The sequence below is a fragment of the Leptonychotes weddellii genome, chromosome 13, assembly GCF_054177405.1.
Source record: "Leptonychotes weddellii isolate Sample4059 chromosome 13, ASM5417740v2, whole genome shotgun sequence".
NCBI classification, from domain to species: domain Eukaryota; kingdom Metazoa; phylum Chordata; class Mammalia; order Carnivora; family Phocidae; genus Leptonychotes; species Leptonychotes weddellii.
In genome coordinates this window covers 42,770,032-42,791,090 of record NC_138381.1, presented here as the reverse complement: position 1 = coordinate 42,791,090, position 21,059 = coordinate 42,770,032, and the positions used below count along the sequence as shown (strand labels likewise).

Sequence of the window (21,059 nt, the reverse complement as noted above, 5' to 3'; positions counted from 1 at the left end):
GGCTCAGGTCATGATCCTGGAGTCCCGGGATCGAGTCCCGCATCGGGCTCCCTGCTCAGCAGGGAGTCTGCTTCTCCCTCTGACCCTCCTCCCTCTCATGCTCTCTGTCTCTCATTCTCTCTGTCTCAAATAAATAAATAAAATCTTTAAAAAAAAAAATTAAAAACTTCTATGCTTCAAAGGACATTATTAAGAAAGTAAAAACAACACACAGAATGGGAGTAAATGTTTGCAAATTGTATCTGATAAGGGTCTAGTATTTAGAATACATAAGAAGTCTTTTTTTTTTAAAGATTTTGTTTATTTATTTGACAGAGAGAGACACAGTGAGAGAGGGAACACAAGCAGGGGGAGTGGGAGAGGGAGAAGCAAGCTTCCCGCGGAGCAGGGAGCCAGATGCAGGGCTCGATCCCAGGACCCTGGGATCATGACCTGAGCCAAAGGCAGATGCTTAACGACTGAGCCACCCAGGCGCCCCCATAAAGAAGTCTTGAAACTCAACAACAAACAACCCAATTGAAAATGCAGAATAGTCTCAGAAAGAAAAGAGCCTGGTCCTTCTACTTCCTCTTCATCCCTAAATTTAAAACTACTAGGAAACCTCTTCATGGTGATGGTTTTAGCCTCTTGTTTGTTAAAGGAGAGGGGACCTGTTGGGGACCTGCATGCAGAGTCCTGCTGGGTAAAGTTGTCTCTTGCTGTGTGCCTCTTGACATTAGCAAGATGAGTCTGTAATTCATCGTTCAGTTGCCTTATATGTTCATGTCTTCACAGTCACTAGATGAGGCAGGGTGATATTTATTTCTGTTCTTAGTTATATGAGCATAATTAATGGATTAAGTTAAAGGATCTAAATAATGCCAAAAGGCCTTGGATCACTGGTCACAGTCCACTAAAATAAGTTCTTTAAATTCATTATTTAATAGCAAACTGCTAATTGATATATAAAAGCCTCTAGATGTTTAACAATCTTGATTAAAAGGGCTTAATCATGATTCTTTGAATGTTAAAGTCCATGATTATCAAACAGTTTTTGTGAATAGGTTCTACTGAATGGTGAACTCGCCTATGAAGATTACTGATAATAGACAGTTGATAGGATTTATTTATTTATTTATCTTTAAAGATTTAGTTATTTATTTATTTTAGAGAGAGCGAGCAGTGGGGAGGGGCAGAGCAAGAGGGAGAGAGAGTCCTAAGCAGACTGCGCTAAGCGTGGAGCCTGATGTGGGACTCAATTTCATGACCCCAAGATCACGACCCGAGCCAACACCACATCAGTCACTTAACTGACTGAGCCCCCAGGTGCCCCAGGATTTATTTTTTTATATTTATGTTTATTTACAGAACTTGAATTTTTAAAGTATCATAAATACTTAAAATAGTTAGACATACATCAGGAGTGATAGAAAAGGAAGTGCCCTGCCACATAAATTATAGCAACTTGACACCAGTAAATTTGAATAAATTCAAATAGAGTACCTAGAATGGAATTCTGAGCTACACACTTAGTCCACTCTATGTTCACACAAGGTAAGAGAATGAAATGTAGCCCAACATGATTTGTCATTCTTCTTTTTCCCAAATGTTACCCACCTGGCAGTTCCCTTCTGTGAAGGCAATTCCCCACAACCTAAGACCACAAGGCAAGACCTCCAACTCTGTTGGATTGCTTGCTCTTCCCACATGAAATTACAAAAAAAAAAAATAGTCCAGATCACCATGCTCTGTCCATAAAATAAATCCTTGTTTACCTTCTGGGCCAACCCACTCCGTGCCCCTTCATAATCTTTGCTCACAGTCATCTTCTTTACTTTTGTACCTTATCTTCTACTACAGACCCAGTCAGCAATGTATTTATCAGCCTTTCTTTCCTTCCCCTTTCACACTGAATGCTCTCTAGCGCCTCCAGTTTAGAGCCTGGAATCAAGAAATTACATTATACCAGGGCTGCCTTGCTTTTTTAATAGAATGGCCTTCAAAGTTGACTAAGCATAAAAACTGGCTAGTTTGGAAAGGGACTTTGTAACTTTGGAAAGAATGTAAAAATTCCTAATGCCTCTTGTTAGTGAATTGATAATGAGTGAATGCAAAGAAGAATAAAGATTAAGGAGAGTGACAAATAGGGACAATCATTTGGAGTTTTTAAAAAGATCATTATCATTAATTTGCATGCCATGAATGAAAAATAATCAAATCAACCTTAAGTCAAATCTCTCTATGTAATGTGTATTTTATTTTTATCAGCTACATTTTTAAAACAATCACAAGCACCATCTTACACGCAAGACTTCGGCTTCTGTACAGTTAAAATATATATATTATGTGGCAGCTCTGCAGCAGAGTCCTGCCTGGTACTTCCCAACTCTCAGCTTCATCTCCCCATCGCAGGAAATCTGCTGGGGGCTCCTCCCGGATGCCCACTCTCTGCTCTGTGCCCTGGAAACTCACAAAAGACAGTAAGTGGGGACAGCTGCAGAGCTGACCTCGTTTTCTCCCCTTTACTCAGGGATCACTGTCCTTCACTGCCTGATGTCCAGTGCCTTGAAAACCATTGTTTCAAATTGTCCAGTTTTTTTTTTTTGATGTTTTATTTATTTATTCATGAGAGTCAGAGAGAGAGAGAGAGGCAGAGGCAGAGGGGAAGCAGTCTCCCCGCCTAGCAGGGAGCCCAATGCGGGACTCGATCCCAGGACCCTGGGATCATGACCTGAGCCAAAGGCAGACGCCCAACCATCTGAGCCACCCAGGCGCCCCGAGTCTGTCCAGTTTTTTGTTTGTGTCAGATGGGATGGTGAATTCAGCCTGTGGTACTCCATCATGGTCAGAAGGGAATCTTTAACTAGATCTCTAACAGCTGAAAAAATAAATCTTGGGCGCCTGGGTGGCTCAGTTGGTTAAGCGACTGCCTTCGGCTCAGGTCATGATCCTGGAGTCCCGGGATCGAGTCCAGCATCGGGCTCCCTGCTGGGCAGGGAGTCTGCTTCTCCCTCTGACCCTCCTCCCTCTCGTGCTCTCTGTCTCTCATTCTCTCTGTCTCAAATAAATAAATAAAATCTTTAAAAAAAAAAAAAAGAAAAAATAAATCTCATGGGAGCCCAATTTCTCACCTTTCCACCGAATCAATTATATTTCACATATATTATGTAATATTGCTCTATTAAGGGGGGATGGTTAAATCACATTCAAATGTTTACAACAGAACATCTCACGAGCTTTGGGAAAATACTTTTTCAGTGTCAGTTAAAGGGAAACTGTTATCACAAGATTGCTTTATCAAGAATCAGGAAGTACGGTGAAATCAGCATTAGATTTTGAAAAATACTGTCATGAGCAGGAGGCTAGATATATTAGGTATCCGACTGGAAAACATACTTGTCAGAATTGTCTCACTGGGTTAATGTCTTCATCAGTTGCCGTGATGTCGACCACCAACAGCACGAGGGCTCCCACTTTGCCGCTAAGCCCTCGCATTACTCTAGCGTTTTTAATGGGCTTACTAGCTTTTGCTATAATGCTGGGAAATGCTGTGGTCATTCTAGCTTTCGTGGTGGACAAAAAGCTTAGACATCGAAGTAATTACTTTTTCCTTAACTTGGCCATTGCTGACTTCTTTGTTGGTAAGTTACGTATCTTTATTTCAGATCATCTTTTCCAATTATAATCTATTTCTAAGACCTTAAAATTAGCTTTCTTTTTCTTTTTTTTAAATAAGCTTTTGTTATTTTTAGGGACTGTATAGAATTGGGGATGTTAAAAACAAAGTTTTTTTTTTTTTTTTTAAAGATTTTATTTATTTTTATTTGAGAGAGAGGGAGTACATGAGAGGGGGGAGGGTCAGAGGGAGAAGCAGACCCCCTGCCGAGCAGGGAGCCCGATGCGGGACTCGATCCCCGGGACTCCAGGATCATGACCTGAGCTGAAGGCAGTCGCTTAACCAACTGAGCCACCCAGGCGCCCCTAAAACATAAAGTTTTAAGAATTAAAGTTCTGGGGAGGCTATATGGCACTTTAGGGGAAGAGTTTATATGTGTAAATCAGGCTTGTAGGAGAATTTTCGTTTGACAACAGTTTATTTTCTTTTTGTAGAATAAAAATAAGTCCAGAATAGTTCTGAAATTGCTTTAGTCTAAGAGTTACTTGTTTCTGGACCTATTTTCCTTGTATGTTTAGGTTTATAAGTATGTGTAGAAATGTCAGTTGATGATACTGCTTTATAGGACCTTCTAGTATAATTTAATTTGTCATTGTCTACAGCTACATAAATGCTTTCATTTATTTTATGGTTAAACAAAACTCGTGAAATACGTACTTTATTGCCTGGAACATAGGGTTGCTCAACAAATGTTAGGCCTCTTCTCTTTTGATTTCTCTGCAGATAGGTGTCAACTCAAACCAAGGTCACAAATGATAGTAGATTACCCCTATCATGGTAAGGACTATTAAGTACTCAAGTATGATTAGATAATGAGATAGATAGAAGACTAAGTTAGGTTCTTTCTTTGGTAAGCTTTCAATGTAGAAGAGTGAATAAGAGAAGCTCACAAGTGATTCTAACAGTATAGAGTATGATGTGAGAACCACAGAGACATACCAAGTGCTATGGGTACTCAGAGGAAGGAGAGAGCACCTTTGGTTAATGGGTAGCAGCATCTGAAATGAACTTCAAAGGATGGGTAGAATTTCCATAGGCGGAGATGGAGAGGAGTATTCCAAGAATCAGCAAAGACATGCTGGTAGAAAATCATTGTGTACATCTTCCTAAATGTGAGCTCCTGGCTGGCTGTATGGGATCAGTAGGGGATAAAGTTGGAGTAGTTAGAATCTATATAATGAAGGCCCTTGAATACTAGTGTGTCTGGATTGGAGGTTACTCAACAGCCAATGTGGAGATCTGGATTTTTAAAGTAGGTGAGAGATCCGATGGATTGAACCTTTACCTTAGAGGCATTAATGGGGACGTAGCAGGTGAGAGAAGCTGGAGCAGGCAGCCGCTTGGCTTCAGAAACAATCCTGCAGGGGTGCCTGGGTGGCTCAGATGGTTAAGCGTCTGCCTTCCATGATCCCAGGGTCCTGGGATCGAGCCCCACATAGGGCTCCTGGCTCAGCGGGGAGCCTGCTTCTCCCTCTCCCTCTGCCTCTCCCCCTGCTCATGCTCTCTCTCCCTCTGTATCTCTGTGTCTCAAATGAATAAATAAAGTCTTAAAAAAAAATTCCTGCAGCAGTCTAGGCACAAGTCATATGTTAAGGCTCTGAGCTACTGTGGGGACAGTGGACAGGAAGTTGGGGAGGGAGGCAGAGCTGCAAGGGGGGCGGTTTGGGCAGGAGAAAGAGAAAAATGAGATAAAGATTAGGTTCTTATTAAGATTAATAAGATAAAGATTAAGTGAGACAAGAAAACTATGGCACAATTGGTAACTCCAGGTAACTCACATTAACAACTTGAGGTAGATCCTTCTACATCATTCTCTATAATCACAGAAACAGGTAAAACTATATGACTATATTCATGTGTGAACAGAGAGAATATTCTGCTATAAATATACTTACCCTCTTTGCCTTCTTCACAGAACTGTACAACTTTTAGATAATACTTAGGACTTACAGTCGATTCTGTATTTTGACTAACTCAAAGGGAGTGCTGGTGGGGAGGGCTGGGATACAACTATACCCAGCAGAGGGAGCCTGAGGCCTGAAGCTTTTGAACAAAGATGGTACTAGATAAGAACAGAGTGGTTCCTCATGTGGCCTAATGCAAGCACCAGGGCAGGCCCCACGATCATGGGCTTGGGCACCACAGTTTAAAGATGTGATGTGTCTCGGGGAAATGTTCCTGCAGATGTAGATGGGGGTCCCCTGCCACCAGCAGGTGGATGGAAAAAGAAAATGGCTTTGCTGCTGATGAGAGAAATCGAACATAAGCCAGAATCTCTCTCAATCTGCCAGTCTCCTCCTTCACATTTCCCCTGCCCCCTGCCAGCTTCATCCAGAGGTGTACTTACTTAACAATATTTGCCACAATGCTATCAGAATCAGGGCAGTCTCTGAGAACTTTCTGTCACAAGATTAGAGTTTTGTGTTGAGGCTGTCCTTTTTCCTTAGCCATGCTCAGAAGTGGGCTTTTTGGTTCTGAGCCTGTAGGCTCGTGACAGTGGTTCTGGGCCAGGGCAGAACTCATGAGAGTTTTGCTGTAATTGTATGGCAGCCATTCTTCATGTTTTGCTCAGGAGACCTCGAGCTCCAGAACCATGTGGCAATGGCCTGGAGCATCACATGTACTAGGTATTGGGGGCTTTTAGCTGAATGCTCTCTTCTCACAGGTTTTAAAACTGGCCTCTAATCGAAAATCTAAATTTGTGGCACCTGAGTGACATCCCAGGCTGAATGTAGGGTTGGAAAGCAAAGTTTTTTTTTTTTTTTAAAGATTTTATTTATTTATTTGAGAGAGAGAATGAGATAGAGCATGAGAGAGGGGAGGGTCAGAGGGAGAAGCAGACTCCCTGCTGAGCAGGGAGCCCGATGCGGGACTCGATCCCGGGACTCCAGGATCATGACCTGAGCCGAAGGCAGTCGCTTAACCAACTGAGCCACCCAGGCGCCCGGAAAGCAAAGTTTTATCAAGGAGAAATTCCAGTACCAGCTACAGTGATATAAATATATGTCATCAGCACACTATTCCAAAAAAAAAAAAAAAAAAAAAGTCATCTACATACTATTAAAAAAAAAAACGACTATCTCTATATATGGATATCTATAAAATTGGTATCACATGACTAATGTTTTGTCTATGGGTCCCTTCTTCACATCTACACGTGTGTGGGCATTTTTGGCCTACAGGACCATGTGACAGATGGCCAGGCAGGATCTGCAAGGACAAAGGTGGTTGGGGCTGACAGAGTCTGAACCATGTTTTCAAGAGGGCAAAGTTTATCTTTAGTCCCCTCATGCCTCAGTTCAGGACTCTTCTTTTCCCCGTTGGTTAGCTTGGGCTGCCATAAGAAAATACCCCAGTCTGGGTGACTTAATGGCAATTGACTTTCTCATGGTTCTGCAGGCTGAGAAGTCCCAGATCAAGGTGCCAGCAGATTTGGTTCCTCCTGAGCACTCTCTTCCGGATTTGTAGGCGGCTGCCTTCTCCACGTGTTCTCATGCGGCCTTTCCTCTGAGTGTGCATGGAGGGAGTGAGCAAGCAAGCTCGCCGGCGTTTCTTCTTATAAGGACACTAATCCTGTTGGGTTAGGGTTCCATCCTTATGACTCATTTAACTCTACGTCCTTGTAGGCCCTGTCTCTAAGTGCGGCCACCCTGGGGGGTAGGGCTTCAACATATGAATTTCAGGGGGACACAAACACTCAGTCCATAACACCCTCTATGCACTCACCATTATCCGCAGATTCCCCTGTTGGCCCAAAGAATTCACTGGGGCTTTTAGCATCCTCCCCAACTTTTGATTGTCATTTTCTCATGGAAGATGTAGCTTCTTAGCTGGCTTTGGAAAGAAAGGGCAATACCAGACTGGTGGTGATTTTCAAGCAAACTGGGCTTTCCCATTCTCATCTATTCATTCATCCAATACTGGTTTATTTTGAAGCAGACACTCTTTGAGGTGGTGGGGACAGAGCAATGAAAATAGGGACAAAATTCCCAGGCCTCATGGTGCTTTTACTTCTACTGGGGAGGGTGGGGTGGGGAGACACATAATAAATATAAATAAATGAATAAAATTATATAGCATTTTAGACTATGGTCATTGCTAGTGAGAAAACCAGCAGGGAAGAGGGAGAGAAAGGGTGCTGGAGATGGAGGTTGCCCTTTAAATGTCAGGGGTAGGGCTCATTGGTCAGGACACATCAGAGTGAATAGAAGGAGCTCTCTGAGGGAAGGGCATTTCCTGCTAAGGAAAGTGCAAGGATCTGAGGGGTGCAAGTGTGGTGTATTTGAGGCTAGAGGAACTGGGGTAGAGGGAGTGAGGGGCAGAGGGAGTAGCAGGAGGTGAGACAGGAAAGGTTGGGTGGGGCAGGCTGGGGTGAGCAAGTGGCCTGGGTTCTCACAGGGCTTTTCATCCTTTTTTCTTCTCTCCTCCCCTCGTTCCTTTACCTCCTTGTTTTTATTTCTTCACTGCCTTCTCTCTTTTTTAAAAATTTTTTTAAGATTTTATTTATTTATTTGATAGAGACAGATAGTGAGAGAGAGCGAGAGAGAACACATGCAGGGGGAGAGGCAAAGGGAGAGGGAGAAGCAGGCTCCCCGTGGAGCAGGGAGCCCGATGTGGGACTCGATCCCAGGACCCTGGGATCATGACCTGAGCCGAAGGCAGATGCTTAACTGACTGAGCCACCCAGGTGCCCCTTCACTGCCTTCTCTTAATATAACTTGTTTTCTCTTACTCTCCACCCCCAACCTCCTTAATCTGTCATGCCAAAGGCTTATTGCTCTTTTCAAGAAACTAGCTCTTAGTTTTACTTCTCAAGTCCGTTTGACCCAGAAGCATGATTCTAGAGTGGAAGTTATAGAAACACTTCAGAGTGGGTATATCCTGGAAATATTTCTGATTCAGTTTTTGAAATTCCTTTGGAATAAGCCACAAACATCTCCACCACTCAACAAGACAGAGGATCTGAGCATGACATTTGTGCTAAAATACCATGTAGAACATAAGGTGACAGCAGAGTTTCATTAAAGCCAAAGGAATGGTGGGGCGCCTGGGTGATTCAGTCAGTTAAGCCGTTAAACTGCTGCCTTTCGCTCAGGTCATGATTCTGGAGCCCGCATAGGGCTCCCTGCTCAGCGGGGCATCTGCTTCTCCCTCTGACCTCCCCCCCCCCCTCCCCCGGTCTCGTGCTCTCTCTCTCACACTCTCTCCCTCAGATAAACAAAATCTTAAGAAAAAAAAAAAAAGGCAAAAGAATAGGACTACAGCCTGTTTTAAACTGCTATCTCAAGCAGCTCCTAAAATTTTGAACACACCCAGACACACCCTTCCTCTTTCATCTAATTCAGAAAATGTGTGGACAAGATTGTTGAACTCATACCCTCTCTTTAATGTTTAAATAGACTGGTGTCTGTAATGCAAATGATTACTGGTGTTGAGCCTTTTGTCATTCTGTGGAGAAAATCAGCGTGTGTGCGTGCGTGTGTGTGTGTGTGTGTGTGTGTGTGTGTAAAATACTCATGTTGGGAATACTGGACCGAAGCCCCAACTCTGGGCCAAAATATGATACATATCTCTGTTTTGAAGATACTTTGACTTATCTCAGGTGATTTATCTCAGATACTTTATCTTATTTATTTACCTGTTTTATATCACAGGCGTGTGTACGCATGCACATGCATGCGTGCACCCCCCCCCTTGAGATGGAAGGCCCCATAAGGAAGCTTGGTTATCATTAAAAATATAATCAAAGCATGAAACAAGAAGGCAATTTGAACTACAAATAAGAACTGACCACACAACTCTTCTATCTCAATGATGCCTTGTCTCTCATCTTTGTATGTGAACTTAGGTACAGAACACCAGAGTCGGCATTCCCTTTCACTGGTGCTGAAACCGCACCTCATTGGTTATATCCTCATGTCATCTGGTTTTGGGAGAATGCAGGGTTTCCTTCATCCTTCCCTTTCCTTCTCCTTTCTTTCTTTCTTTTTTTAAGATTTTATTTATTCATTTGAGACACAGATACAGAGAGAGAGAGCATGAGCGGGGGAGAGGCAGAGAGAGAGGGAGAAGCAGGCTCCCTGCTGAGCCAGGAGCCCGATGTGGGGCTCGATCCCAGGACACTGGGATCACGACCTGAGCGAAGGCAGACGCTTAACCATCTGAGCCACGCAGGCGCCCCTCCTTCTCCTTTCTTTTGCCTTTACTATTGTTCTTCATGATAGGCTAACTTGATTTTCACATGAAAATAGGAAGTCTTGCCAAGTGCCTGACAAAATATGAAGATTCTCACTGAGCTTCCTCTTTTTTTTTTTTTTAAGATTTTATTTATTTGACAGAGAGAGTGAGAGAGCACAAGCAGGGAGAGCAGCAGAGGGAGAGGGAGAAGCAGGCTCTCCACCAAGTAGGGAGCCCGATGCGGGACTAGATCCCACGACCCTGGGATCATGACCTGAGCCGAAGGCAGACGCTTAACGACTGAGCCACCCAGGTGCCCCCTCACTGAGCTTCCTCTTAATAGGTTATATATTCAGTGAGTAGTGTCACCTGTCTGAAATGTCAATACAATGAAAAACTCGAACAAAACTAAAGGAAAGGGAGCTCAGTTTAGTCATTTTTCATAATTAAGCAATTTCTGTGCAGAGCTGAACCACTTACACATTTGTTTAGTTAGTGCAGTGTAGTGGTTCAAGTCAGGAGTCCTAAAATCACACTGCCTGGTTTCAAAGCCAACCTTCCACTTACTGGCTGAGTGAACCCTGGGCAATTACATCTCCGTTTTGAGCTATAGGTTCTTTATCGGCTAAGTCAGTATGATTTCTACCTCCGACAGTTTCTATGAACATTAAATGAGGTGACATATGCAGTAGACATAGCACAATGTCTGGCATGTGGTAACTGCACAACACATATCAGCTGTTACTAATTTTTTTTTTTTAAAGATTTTATTTATTTATTCATGAGAGATGGAGAGAGAGAGGCAGAGGCAGAGGGAGAAGCAGGCTCCCCGCGGAACAAGGAGCCCGATGCGGGACTCGATCCCAGGACCCTGGGATCATGACCTGAGCTGAAGGCAGACGCTTAACCGACTGAGCCACCCAGGTGTCCCTCAGCTGTTACTAATTTATTTCAGCTAAATGTGGGAGCCATTGGTCAACTCTCAATGTTGTGAAAGATACAAAGATCAGCTTGCAATACAGTTTCAGCCCTCAGGAGAAACAAGTGAAAAGATGACAGAGATGCAAAGTAGAGTGTATTTATACATGAGAGAGGAAGGGAAGAGCAAAGTACCAGCACTGTGCAAGTGAGAAGGGGTCACTTCGGCCAAAGAAGTTCCAAGAAAGATAACAAAGAGGAAGTCCTTTTTGTGAACTGAATGAAGAACGAGAAGGAAGTAATTAGACTTCTCAGTGGAAGAGAGGAGGCTATTCTAGGAAGAAAGAATGTTGTTGGCAAAGGACACGTGAAACTGTGGGTTGTGTGTGGGGGAAGGCTGGCCCATCCTGTCTGGGTTGGATTATGGACATAAAGATGACTTGTTCAATCAGAGAAAGATAATTATCATATGGTTTCACTCATATGTGGAATATAAGGAATAGCGCCAAGGGTCATGGAGAAAGGGAGGGAAAACTGAATGCGAAGAAATCAGAGAGGGGAACAAAAGAAGAGAGACTCTTGACTCCGGGAAACAAACTGAGGATTGTGGAAAGGGAGGTGGTTGGGGGGATGGGGTAATTGGGTGATGGGCATTAAGGAGGGTATGTGATGTGATGAGCACTGGATGTTATACGCAACTAGTGAATCATTGAACATTGCATGAAAAACTAATGATGTATTATATGTTGGCTAATAGAATTTAAATAAAAAAAAGAAAAAAAAAGATGACTTGTGCCGTATATGTTTCGAAATGTGGGTCAGGACCTGAGCCTAATTTGGAAAGTAATAAGGAAACATAGGATACGTATGACAGCCATTGTAAAAATGGTATTTAAAGAATGTGTAGGAAATCAGTCCTGAGTTTTTTCGATGAAACACAATGAATTTCTAAATTATAATCAAGCCACTTTGGGTCAATTCAGATATGTCATTTGTGCCTCTGTCTCTTTGTATTCATTGATGTGCGCTTTTTTTTTTTTTGCCTTATTTTTTCCTTATACAGGTATGGTCTCCATCCCTTTGTACATCCCTCACTTGCTGTTCGATTGGGACTTTGGAAATGGACTCTGTGCATTTTGGCTCATTGTTGACTATCTTTTGTGTACAGCATCTGTGTATAACATTGTTCTCATCAGCTATGATCGATACCAGTCAGTCTCAAATGCTGTAAGTCAAAACATTCATTCACCTTCTTTAGAAGATGACATACTTGTACATTTTGCATCCCCAAGCAGAAATTTTTTTAAGTGTAGTTTTTTGTTTAGTTGGCAAACCTTAGAGGAGCCTCATTATCCTTCTGTTATTGGGCACTACGTTTTCATTGGCCCTTAGTGAACAATTTCTGTGTGTGATTTGGCTAAGTCACTCACTCCCCTACGTGCCACTAGCGTGGGAAGGCCGTCAAAGAAAATCCAAGGCAAGTTGTCGAAAGTGGTATACTGAGTCCACAGTAGATTGGATATACGTGTGAGTCACAGTAGACTTATCAAGTCCATTCTTACACAAACTAAGACCTGAATATTTTCCTCAGGTGGGACCTGGTGGGCAAGTAGAAAGATGCCCAGACTTTTGAATGTCATGAGAAAATCAATTTTGAATGGCCAAAGGAGAAAAGACAGTATACAGAGAAGCTATAGGTTAGACAGTGGGACCAGCCTGGGAGATCAAGTCCCAGTGCCAGTGTAGGATCCATGCCAAGAAAGTCTGAATTGACCCGAGATTTGGAATCTTGGTTTCAACAAGTTAGTGACAGTTCTTAAGCAAGCTAAATTTATCAGCAATAGAACAAGGGGAAAAACAAGGCAGATACAAGAAAAGACAGAAGGTGTCAGTATGGGGCAGTAATCTGCAGTCTTCGAGACCTAGATGGGAAACCTCCTTCACTCCTGAGTCCCAGGGCCCACATCTTTGGGGGATGCGACTGTGTGCAAGGGATTTTGCTAAGTGCTGGGATATAGAAATGAAGCATCAGTCTCCACTTTTGAGGAGCATAATAGGCTAATGTGGAGACAGATCCAGAAACAGGTGGGCTCAGTACCATGGACTAGGTGTGGTGTTGGAGATGTTGAGAGGCCAGTGACAGCTTTGGCTTGGGAGGACTGAGCAGCTTGGAGCAGAAGGCTTGGGAGGGTATATTGCAGAAGGCAAGGATCAACTGTAGGAACAAAGATGAGGCTCAAGTAAGATAGAAATTTATTTTCCTCTCACAGAACATTCCAGGAAAGCCTTTTCTCCAGGAACTCATCCAGGGACCTAGGCTAACCGGGTGGTTCTGCACCTTCTAGGGCAGGGGTCAGCAAACTTTTTCTATAAAGGAACCTATGGTCTCTGTTGCAGCTGCTCAAATCTGCCATTATGACACAAAAAGAGTCATACATAATATGTTAAAGAAAAAAGGAATGATTCATTCATTGTGTTCCAGTAAAAATGTATTTATCCAAACAGGTGGTGGGCCACATTTGTTTCATGGACAGTAGTTTGCTGACCCCTGCTCTAGGTCATTATTCTCCTCTGCATGGTCAAGGCCAGGTTGCTGCCACTCCAGGTTCTAGAAAGGATGGGTAAAGGGCAGAAGTCCAGGGCAAGGGGTTTTCTTTTAACCAAGTAGCGCAGAATCATACAATCATTTCCACTCACATTTTACTGGTGACATTTAGTCACATGGTCTCCCATCTCACTGCAACAAAAGCTGGGAAATGTGGTCTCTAGCTGAGCTGCCGTACTGTCAGAAAGAAGGGGGGAAAGAATGTGTTGGGACATCCAGACGCTTGGCCTCGGGTATGTCATTGGCACCAGAGTCCACTGCAGTTGGTACTAGACAAACTATGGAGAGAGTGCAGATCAGCTTGGATGAGCAATTCAGATGCCTATAAGCTCATGGTTTTCAAATTGCAGCTTGTGATCCATTATTGAGTCATGAAGTCAGTTCAGTGGGTTGTGACCACCTTTTTTTAAAATGAAAAAATACAGAAAAACCATAGTAAAACAGAATAAAAATAGAGTATAAAATATCAGAGTACCAGGTACATAATAAATATAAGTATTATTTTATGAGTACTTCTGTCTGTGCACTTAGTGATGACATAAAATGTATTTCTTAGTTTGAGTTCATCAAAATGTTCGAAAAAGAGTGCTCTAATTCATAATCTTTCCCATTTGTGCTGAAACATTTCCTTTTTTTTCTGGGTTAGCATTTCTTTTTAGTCTTCACTGGATGTTCCTAGTTAGTGTTTGCTAGGACATCCCTTTGCTGGATGTCCGAGCCCTTGGGTCTACCTCAGTTGTGTGCAAAGGTAAGAGAGAGTTTGTACAGTTAGGAAAAGTGTGTAGAAGTCACAAAGACATGAGGACTGATGTCCAGAGAGAAAATGAGTGCATTTGTTTCCTAGTCTTGCCCTGAGGAATTCCCCTGGCCACGCAGGCTCTAAATTTGGTGAGGGCTGGGTCGGCTGGATCCAAGAGCCTCAGTACGTAAGCACGGAGTCAAGTGTGTAACAAGAGCTCCACACCCCAGTGCATGGATGCTCGCAAGGGGCGCTCAGGCAGCTCTTGGGCCTTTGTTGGCGAAGAGTTCAAATGCAGCAGCGTGAGCCAGGAAGCCCTCAAAGACCACTGAAGCTCGTAGGAAGTGGTTGTGGGGAAGCCGAGCTCTTGCGGTAGTTCAATGTGGAGAGACAGTATGATAAGTCAGGGTCATGGGCTGGGCCTGGGAAATGGAAATCTGACAATAATCTGGAAAAGGAAGGCCCAATACTGATGGTAGTGTGTGATTACAGTGCTCAGACACATTTTCTGGAGAGGCAGATTTCTGTGTGGCTGAAGCAAGAGTGGGTGGGGGAAAGTAGCACAGGGTAGTTGGAAGGAGTAGGAATTCAAATGCATGCAGAATTAAGATAGTAAGTGGAAAGAGTATTTTTTTTTTTTTTTTTTTACCTGAAGATGAAGAAGGAAGCTTGAGAATAAAATCAAGACCATGAGAAATATGGTTGCTGGAGGGTGGCTAGATTCCTAGGACTGCTGTAATTAAGTACTGCACATTGGGTGGTTTAAGACCACAGAAACTTATTCTCTGGAATACATTTAATGTTTGGAGACCTGAAGTCCCAAATCAAGGCAGAGGCAGGGCGATGCTCTCTCTGAGGGCTCTAGGGCTGCCTGTTCCATGCCTTTCTCTTAGCTTCTAATATTATCAGCCATCCTTGGCATTCCTTGGCGGTCCTTGGCTTGTGTCGCTACAGTCTCTGCTTCCATTGACACAGGGTGTTCTCCCTGTGTGTTTGTGTCTTTCTTATAAGGACACCAGTCATATTGGATTAGGGCTCATTGAATATGACCTTATCTTAACTTGATTATATCTGCAAAGACCCTACTTGCAAATGAGGTCATGTACGCAGGTACCGGGACTTAGGACTTCAACCTGTCTCTTTGGAGGACACAATTCAACCTGCAACAGGCACTTACGATGGCTCTGCAATGCCATCTCATTATTTTTTTTTTTAAAGATTTATTTATTTATTTGAGAGAGCGAGAATGAGAGAGAGTACATGAGAGGGGGGAGGGTCAGAGGGAGAAGCAGGCTCCTCGCCGAGCAGGGAGCCCGATGCGGGACTCGATCCCGGGACTCCAGGATCATGACCTGAGCCGAAGGCAGTCGCTTAACCAACTGAGCCACCCAGGTGCCCCTGCCATCTCATTATTAACACCAGCAAATTCTGGGGACTGCCCTGCCTTATAAAAGAAACCCGATTGACAGAGTGTTTGGATATTTTATTGGGGCCAGAAAGGAAGCAGGATAAGAAGCAATATTCTGAATAACGAACATATTCTGTCATGGGTGGAGTACTGGGCCATTGATTGATGTCAGGAAGGCCACTCCAGCTGGCTTGGGCCTGGATTCAAGCAATGCTTGAGCTATCTGTCAAAAATGCTACCCAAAGATGAAGACATGGGCATCATCTTTTCAATTCCCTTGGATGTCCATTATCTCATTTGACCTTATGCATTATAGAAAAGAGATCACTTTCCAGCATATTGCATCACATCATTACAAAGGCTGAACAGAGCAATTAAAAAACTAAATGCAATTTTATGACCATCTGGGTATTGTTACCATCTTCATAATCATTAGATTTAGTGCAAGAGATGTATTAATTAGTGGCATGAGAAGCAGAAGGCAAAAAAGCATATTGTATATGGGAACTTGTGGTCAGCACCATATGCATTTTAGCTTAGCCTCAGAAATATCAGTAATTTGGGGGAAAAAAAACCCCACTTCCCTGCGTTTTTAAAAATAACTTTTTTTTAAAGCCTTCTTCCTCTTACCTCCAGCCAGTCGGTGAGCCCTTCCCAGCCTGCACAATCCATCAAAGAATGACAGGGCTGAGCATTGTTGTACTTTTTAATAAAAATGAGAAAACACCGTAGCACGAGATTTAGAAACTCACAGAGAAAATAGTACATGAGAGATGGTGGAAAGAGAGGCACGTTCCAGTTTCATGGGGGAAATCATTTCCTTTTCCTTGAGTGAGGAAATCAGAGAAATATGGAACATAGGAGCTGGAAGGAACCTTACTGACCTAAAAGAAGCTTAGGGACTTTGTCTGTTCCAGATCCCCTTAAAAAAATTCTTGGTTCATGTGTTCATCCCTCATATAGGGTGGGTGACCTTTTAGGTTTCTTATAGATGATATTTTTAAAGATTTCAGGATCTATTGAAGATCATGGGTCCTGAGAACTGAGAGCAATCCTTACTCCTAGAATCTCATTTTCCCTTATAGAAGCCAGGCTTCGTGACCAAGCAGACCTAGAACATTCTTTACTCTTTAAAAAAGACTGTGGTACTTGCCATGGCTGTGTCTCTCAAAGTGGCTGACCACGACAGCTTTGGCACCATTTTTGTTGAGTGGAAATATTTATAGAAAGAAATGATTTGGTAATGCTCAGGAACATTATGCTATTTCTCTATAGCAGGTTTAGACTTTTTTTGGGGTGGGGGTCATCTTCTTGGGAGCAATGTAAGAATTCTCTCTTTTTGAGGCCACCTTGAAATCTCAGGATAAACTACAGAGTAGATTCTTCCTGAATATTAGAATCAAGAAAGCCAGTGGCTTTCAAACTTGTTTGACCGTGGGAGAAACGCATTCGATAGTGGAGTTCAGTACATGCGCTTCTCTCTCTCTCTCTATGTATATCTACATTCCCAAAGCCAAAGTTTCATCAAACAGTACATACCCTTACAATTGTGAGGCACTCTGACATTGAGCGCTCTATTTCATTCAAAGAAAAATGCCGATCATGACCCAGTTGGCAGATTGTGAAACACTGTGAAAAGGGGCACTCCGTTTCAGCTGTTTTCCCATTCAGATTAGCGTCTGCGGAGTCGGGAACATCGTGTTCTTATTTTAGATATTGATCTTAACATTTTCTAGAATGTCAGAGGTTTAACCTTGAGGATTACAGATTCCGTCTGGAAGGTCATGGAGAAAGTCTGCATCGGAAACTGAACCCTCTGTCCTGGCCCATATCATGTGACCCAGTGCCAGGCAGCTTCCCTACCTCTTGCATAGCCCTGAAACTCCCGAGGGCCTGTGATATGCCTTCTGCAACCAACATATGTTCGTTATATTGAAATAATTTATTTGGTCTCTTTTAGGTATCTTACAGAGCTCGACACACTGGGATCTTGAAGATTGTGGCTCAGATGGTGGCTGTCTGGGTACTGGCCTTCTTAGTGCATGGGCCAATAATTCTAATTTCAGAGTCTTGGAAGAATTCCAGTTGGAGAGTCTTGGAGGAGAAGGCTTGTGAACCTGGATTCTTTACCGTATGGTACATCCTCGCCATCTCGTCTTTCTTTGAATTCCTGGTCCCAGTCTTCGCAGTGGCCTATTTCAACACGTACATTTACTGGAGCCTGTGGAAGCGTGGCAATCTCAGCCGGTGGCAAAGCCAGCCCACACTCCCTTCTCCTGTGTCTCCCAGTAACTGTGGATCCTCACTCAGGGGTGGACTGTTTTCAAGAACATCTCTTCCTGGACTGAAGGAAACAGTACCCTCTACTCCTTTGAAAGGGCATGAAAGAAAGAGCAGTCTCTTGTTCTCTTTAAGAGCCCGGATGAATGGCATTATAATCACTTCCAAACTGGCTTCCCTCACCCATTCTGATTCCCTAAGTTGCCACCAAAGGGAACATATTGAACTGCTCAGAGCCAGGAAATTAGCCAAGTCACTGGCCATTCTCTTAGGTGTTTTTGCCTTTTGCTGGGCTCCCTACTCCCTGTTCACAATCATTCGTTCAGTTTACCCACTAGACCAGCGTCCTCAAATAGTTGGGTATGAAATCACGTTTTGGCTCCAATGGCTCAATTCCTTTGTCAATCCTTTTCTGTATCCATTGTGTCACAAGCATTTCCAGAAGGCTTTCTCGAAAATATTTTGTATGAGAAAGCAATCCATATCATCACAAAATCGGTCAGTGTCCTCTTAAAGTTAATTTTATCCTTTGTAAAAATTTTAGTCTTAATCTCACCTACAGGAATTTGATCTGACTTTCATTTTGCCTTTTCCACTCTGCCAGGAAAGTCCATAAAATTGTAACACTTGAAAACTTAAAAAAAAAAAAAAATCGGAGCCTGGAAGTCAAGGGAAAATTATCCTGGTGAATAATAATAGTACAATTACAAATAGATGACAATGTTTTTGTAAACTCATAGCCACAAATGCACTGTACTTTTTTTACTCATTGCCTCTTCCTTGTCTTTTAGATCTTGATATAGCATTGATGGTGAAAGTTAAGAGTTCTTGTTTTCTTTCCACGTTCAGTGTTTGCTATAGCCTTAAGTGAATTTCCCTTTTTATTTTATAGTGATGAAAAATTGTCAAGTTTTAAAGCCATTTTTCCTAAAGTATACAATGGAAAAGGGGGCTATATTGCCCTCTTTGCTGGAGGTGGGCATTATGATCAGTGGGCAGGCGTGCTGAGGTTTGAATTGTCAGAAGCAGGGGGTGAGGGTGTGCCCAGATGGAAAAGTGGAAGGCCCGTGTACTTCCGGACTCTATGTTCCTGATCCCAGGAAAGAAGGAAGTGTGGGGAGGGAAGAGCAGGTAACTGCAGCTCTCAAAGTCCTCCAGTGCCGTTATCTGGGAGGCTTGGCAATCACAGGATGAGCGAGTGAGGGACGGACAAGATCATCCTCTGATTGAAAGGATGGCTTTCCTTTTTTCCTTCCTGCCCTCTTCTTCCAACTTCCACATTGGCTAAGACCTGTGTGAGAAAATATGGAAGAAAAGAGAAAGGCTAAGAGATAACAAAAGGACTATATGATTAAACCTGATGTACCTGGTATAACATTCACAGAACTAATGGATGTCAATAATTATTAATAAAATATACTTCTGTATTTATTTGATGTCTTTAACGTGTATGCAGCGCTCAGAGGGATGCCTTTATATGCAGTTAGTGTAGGTTATACTTTGCTGATGAGTCACATTTTCTTAGCCTGGTGACATTTTTTTCTTTTTCTCATTATTAATTTTTCTTCTTCCTTGTCCTCTTCTTCTTCTCTCCCTCCTCCCCCTCCCCCTCCTCCTTCTTGTGTTCTTTGCCTGTCTTTGTCATAACATTTCATTTTGATTTTGGTTAATTTCATCTCTCCTATAAGTTTTTTTTTTTTTTTTTATTTTGAGAGAGAGAATGAGAGACAGAGAGCATGAGAGGGAGGAGGGTCAGAGGGAGAAGCAGACTCCCTGCCGAGCAGGGAGCCCGATGCGGGACTCGATCCTGGGACTCCAGGATCATGACCTGAGCCGAAGGCAGTCGCTTAACCAACTGAGCCACCCAGGCGCCCCTCTCCTATAAGTTTTTATTAGTGTTTATTTTATCACTTCTCAGGTGTTCCTATATAGTTTAGTCATTTTCATATTTCTTAGACCTTTGAAATCTTGGTTAAATTCAAACACTAAAATACGAAAATCCTTTAAGTACATAAATGATTAGATATGCCCATAATTTTTATGTATACTTATGCCTTGCATTAAGTCCAAAATAGGAGATACATGATTAACATTCAATAGTAATCTTGAAAATTTGAGAAATAAACCCTCATAAATATGCAAGTTTTTATAAAGTTACTTGTCAGCTATTGTTTTTGACATTTATACATTAGTAGTTGTGGATTTCATATGATCACTGGAGGCTCGAATGTTCATTGAATGGTGTGGCTCCATGAAAACTTTTTCTGATTGAACCCTAGTGGAAACATGCTTAAATATTCATATGTATTTTCTAAAATATAGAAAATATAATATATATTGTATTTCATTCAAAGATGTCATCAGTGTAAAACATACTGTTACTTTATTTATCACTATAAAAGAAAATGCTGCAAATTGTCTATGAAACAATACTTTAAAAATCACATTGCTAGGAAGTCTCATTCTGATTGCAGAGTTGTTGAAAGGTGAGCAATATGTGTCTTGGAAGTGATAAAGTATGATACATTTATGATGAATGAACAGAACAAGGCTAATCCTCTGTGAAATGAGAGTTTGAATAAATAAATACTTTTGATGGAAAATTCACATATTCATTCAACGAACGTTTATTAGGGGTCCATCATGTGTTAGTTACTAGTATACTGTAAAGACGCCTATGAACCTCGTTGATTTAGTTCCCTTGGGGTAGGAATTTTACTTTGGGGTTCTCTTACTACGACACTGGCACCCCATAGGTGCTCAGTAGATATTTACGGAAAAGGCATGCATTAGGCCTTTTCCTTAAAAATAGAATATAAATCCTAGGTTTAAAATTCAAGTCTTGGGGCGCCTGGGTGGCTCAGTTGGTTAAGCGACTGCCTTCGGCTCAGGTCATGATCCCAGGGTCCTGGGATCGAGTCCCACATCGGGCTCCCTGCTCGGCGGGAGGCCTGCTTCTCCCTCTCCCACTCCCCCTGCTTGTGTTCCTGCTCTCGCTGTCTCTGTCTCTGTCAAATAAATAAATAAAATCTTTAAAAAATAAATAAATAAAAATAAAATTCAAGTCTTTTAAATTTGCCCTGGAGGAACTTTAAAATATGTTTTTCATTATAAGAAAAGTAATATGTACCAATCATAAAAAGAAAAGACAGTAATAAAATAATTCCTATACCCAAGAAACAGACATAATTATTAGTTTGGTGTAGGTGTTTCTAGGGGGAAAAATAACATAATTCCATTTTTTAGAAACACGTGTTTGTATATCTAAACTTCTCAC

The 21,059-nt window shown here is 42.4% G+C and overlaps 1 protein-coding gene across 1 annotated transcript; it reads left to right on the top strand.

The window, feature by feature from the left end:
• The first annotated feature begins 3,083 nt into the window (after window positions 1-3,083).
• Window positions 3,084-18,925, top strand: HRH4 (histamine receptor H4). Its single transcript, XM_081801477.1, has 3 exons — window positions 3,084-3,620; window positions 11,814-11,977; window positions 17,463-18,925. Exons 1-3 carry the CDS (start codon window positions 3,401-3,403, stop codon window positions 18,294-18,296), a joined length of 1,218 nt encoding a protein of 405 aa, XP_081657603.1. The 5' UTR covers window positions 3,084-3,400; the 3' UTR covers window positions 18,297-18,925.
• The last annotated feature ends 2,134 nt before the right edge of the window (window positions 18,926-21,059 follow it).

Bases quoted from the DNA above. Each gene is read 5' to 3' on its own strand.
- HRH4 (XM_081801477.1), top strand. From the start codon at position 3,401: ATGTCTTCATCAGTTGCCGTGATGTCGACCACCAACAGCACGAGGGCT. The intron at 3,621-11,813 runs GTAAGTTACGTA...TTCCTTATACAG, and splicing joins CATTGCTGACTTCTTTGTTG to GTATGGTCTCCATCCCTTTG. The intron at 11,978-17,462 runs GTAAGTCAAAAC...GGTCTCTTTTAG, and splicing joins ACCAGTCAGTCTCAAATGCT to GTATCTTACAGAGCTCGACA.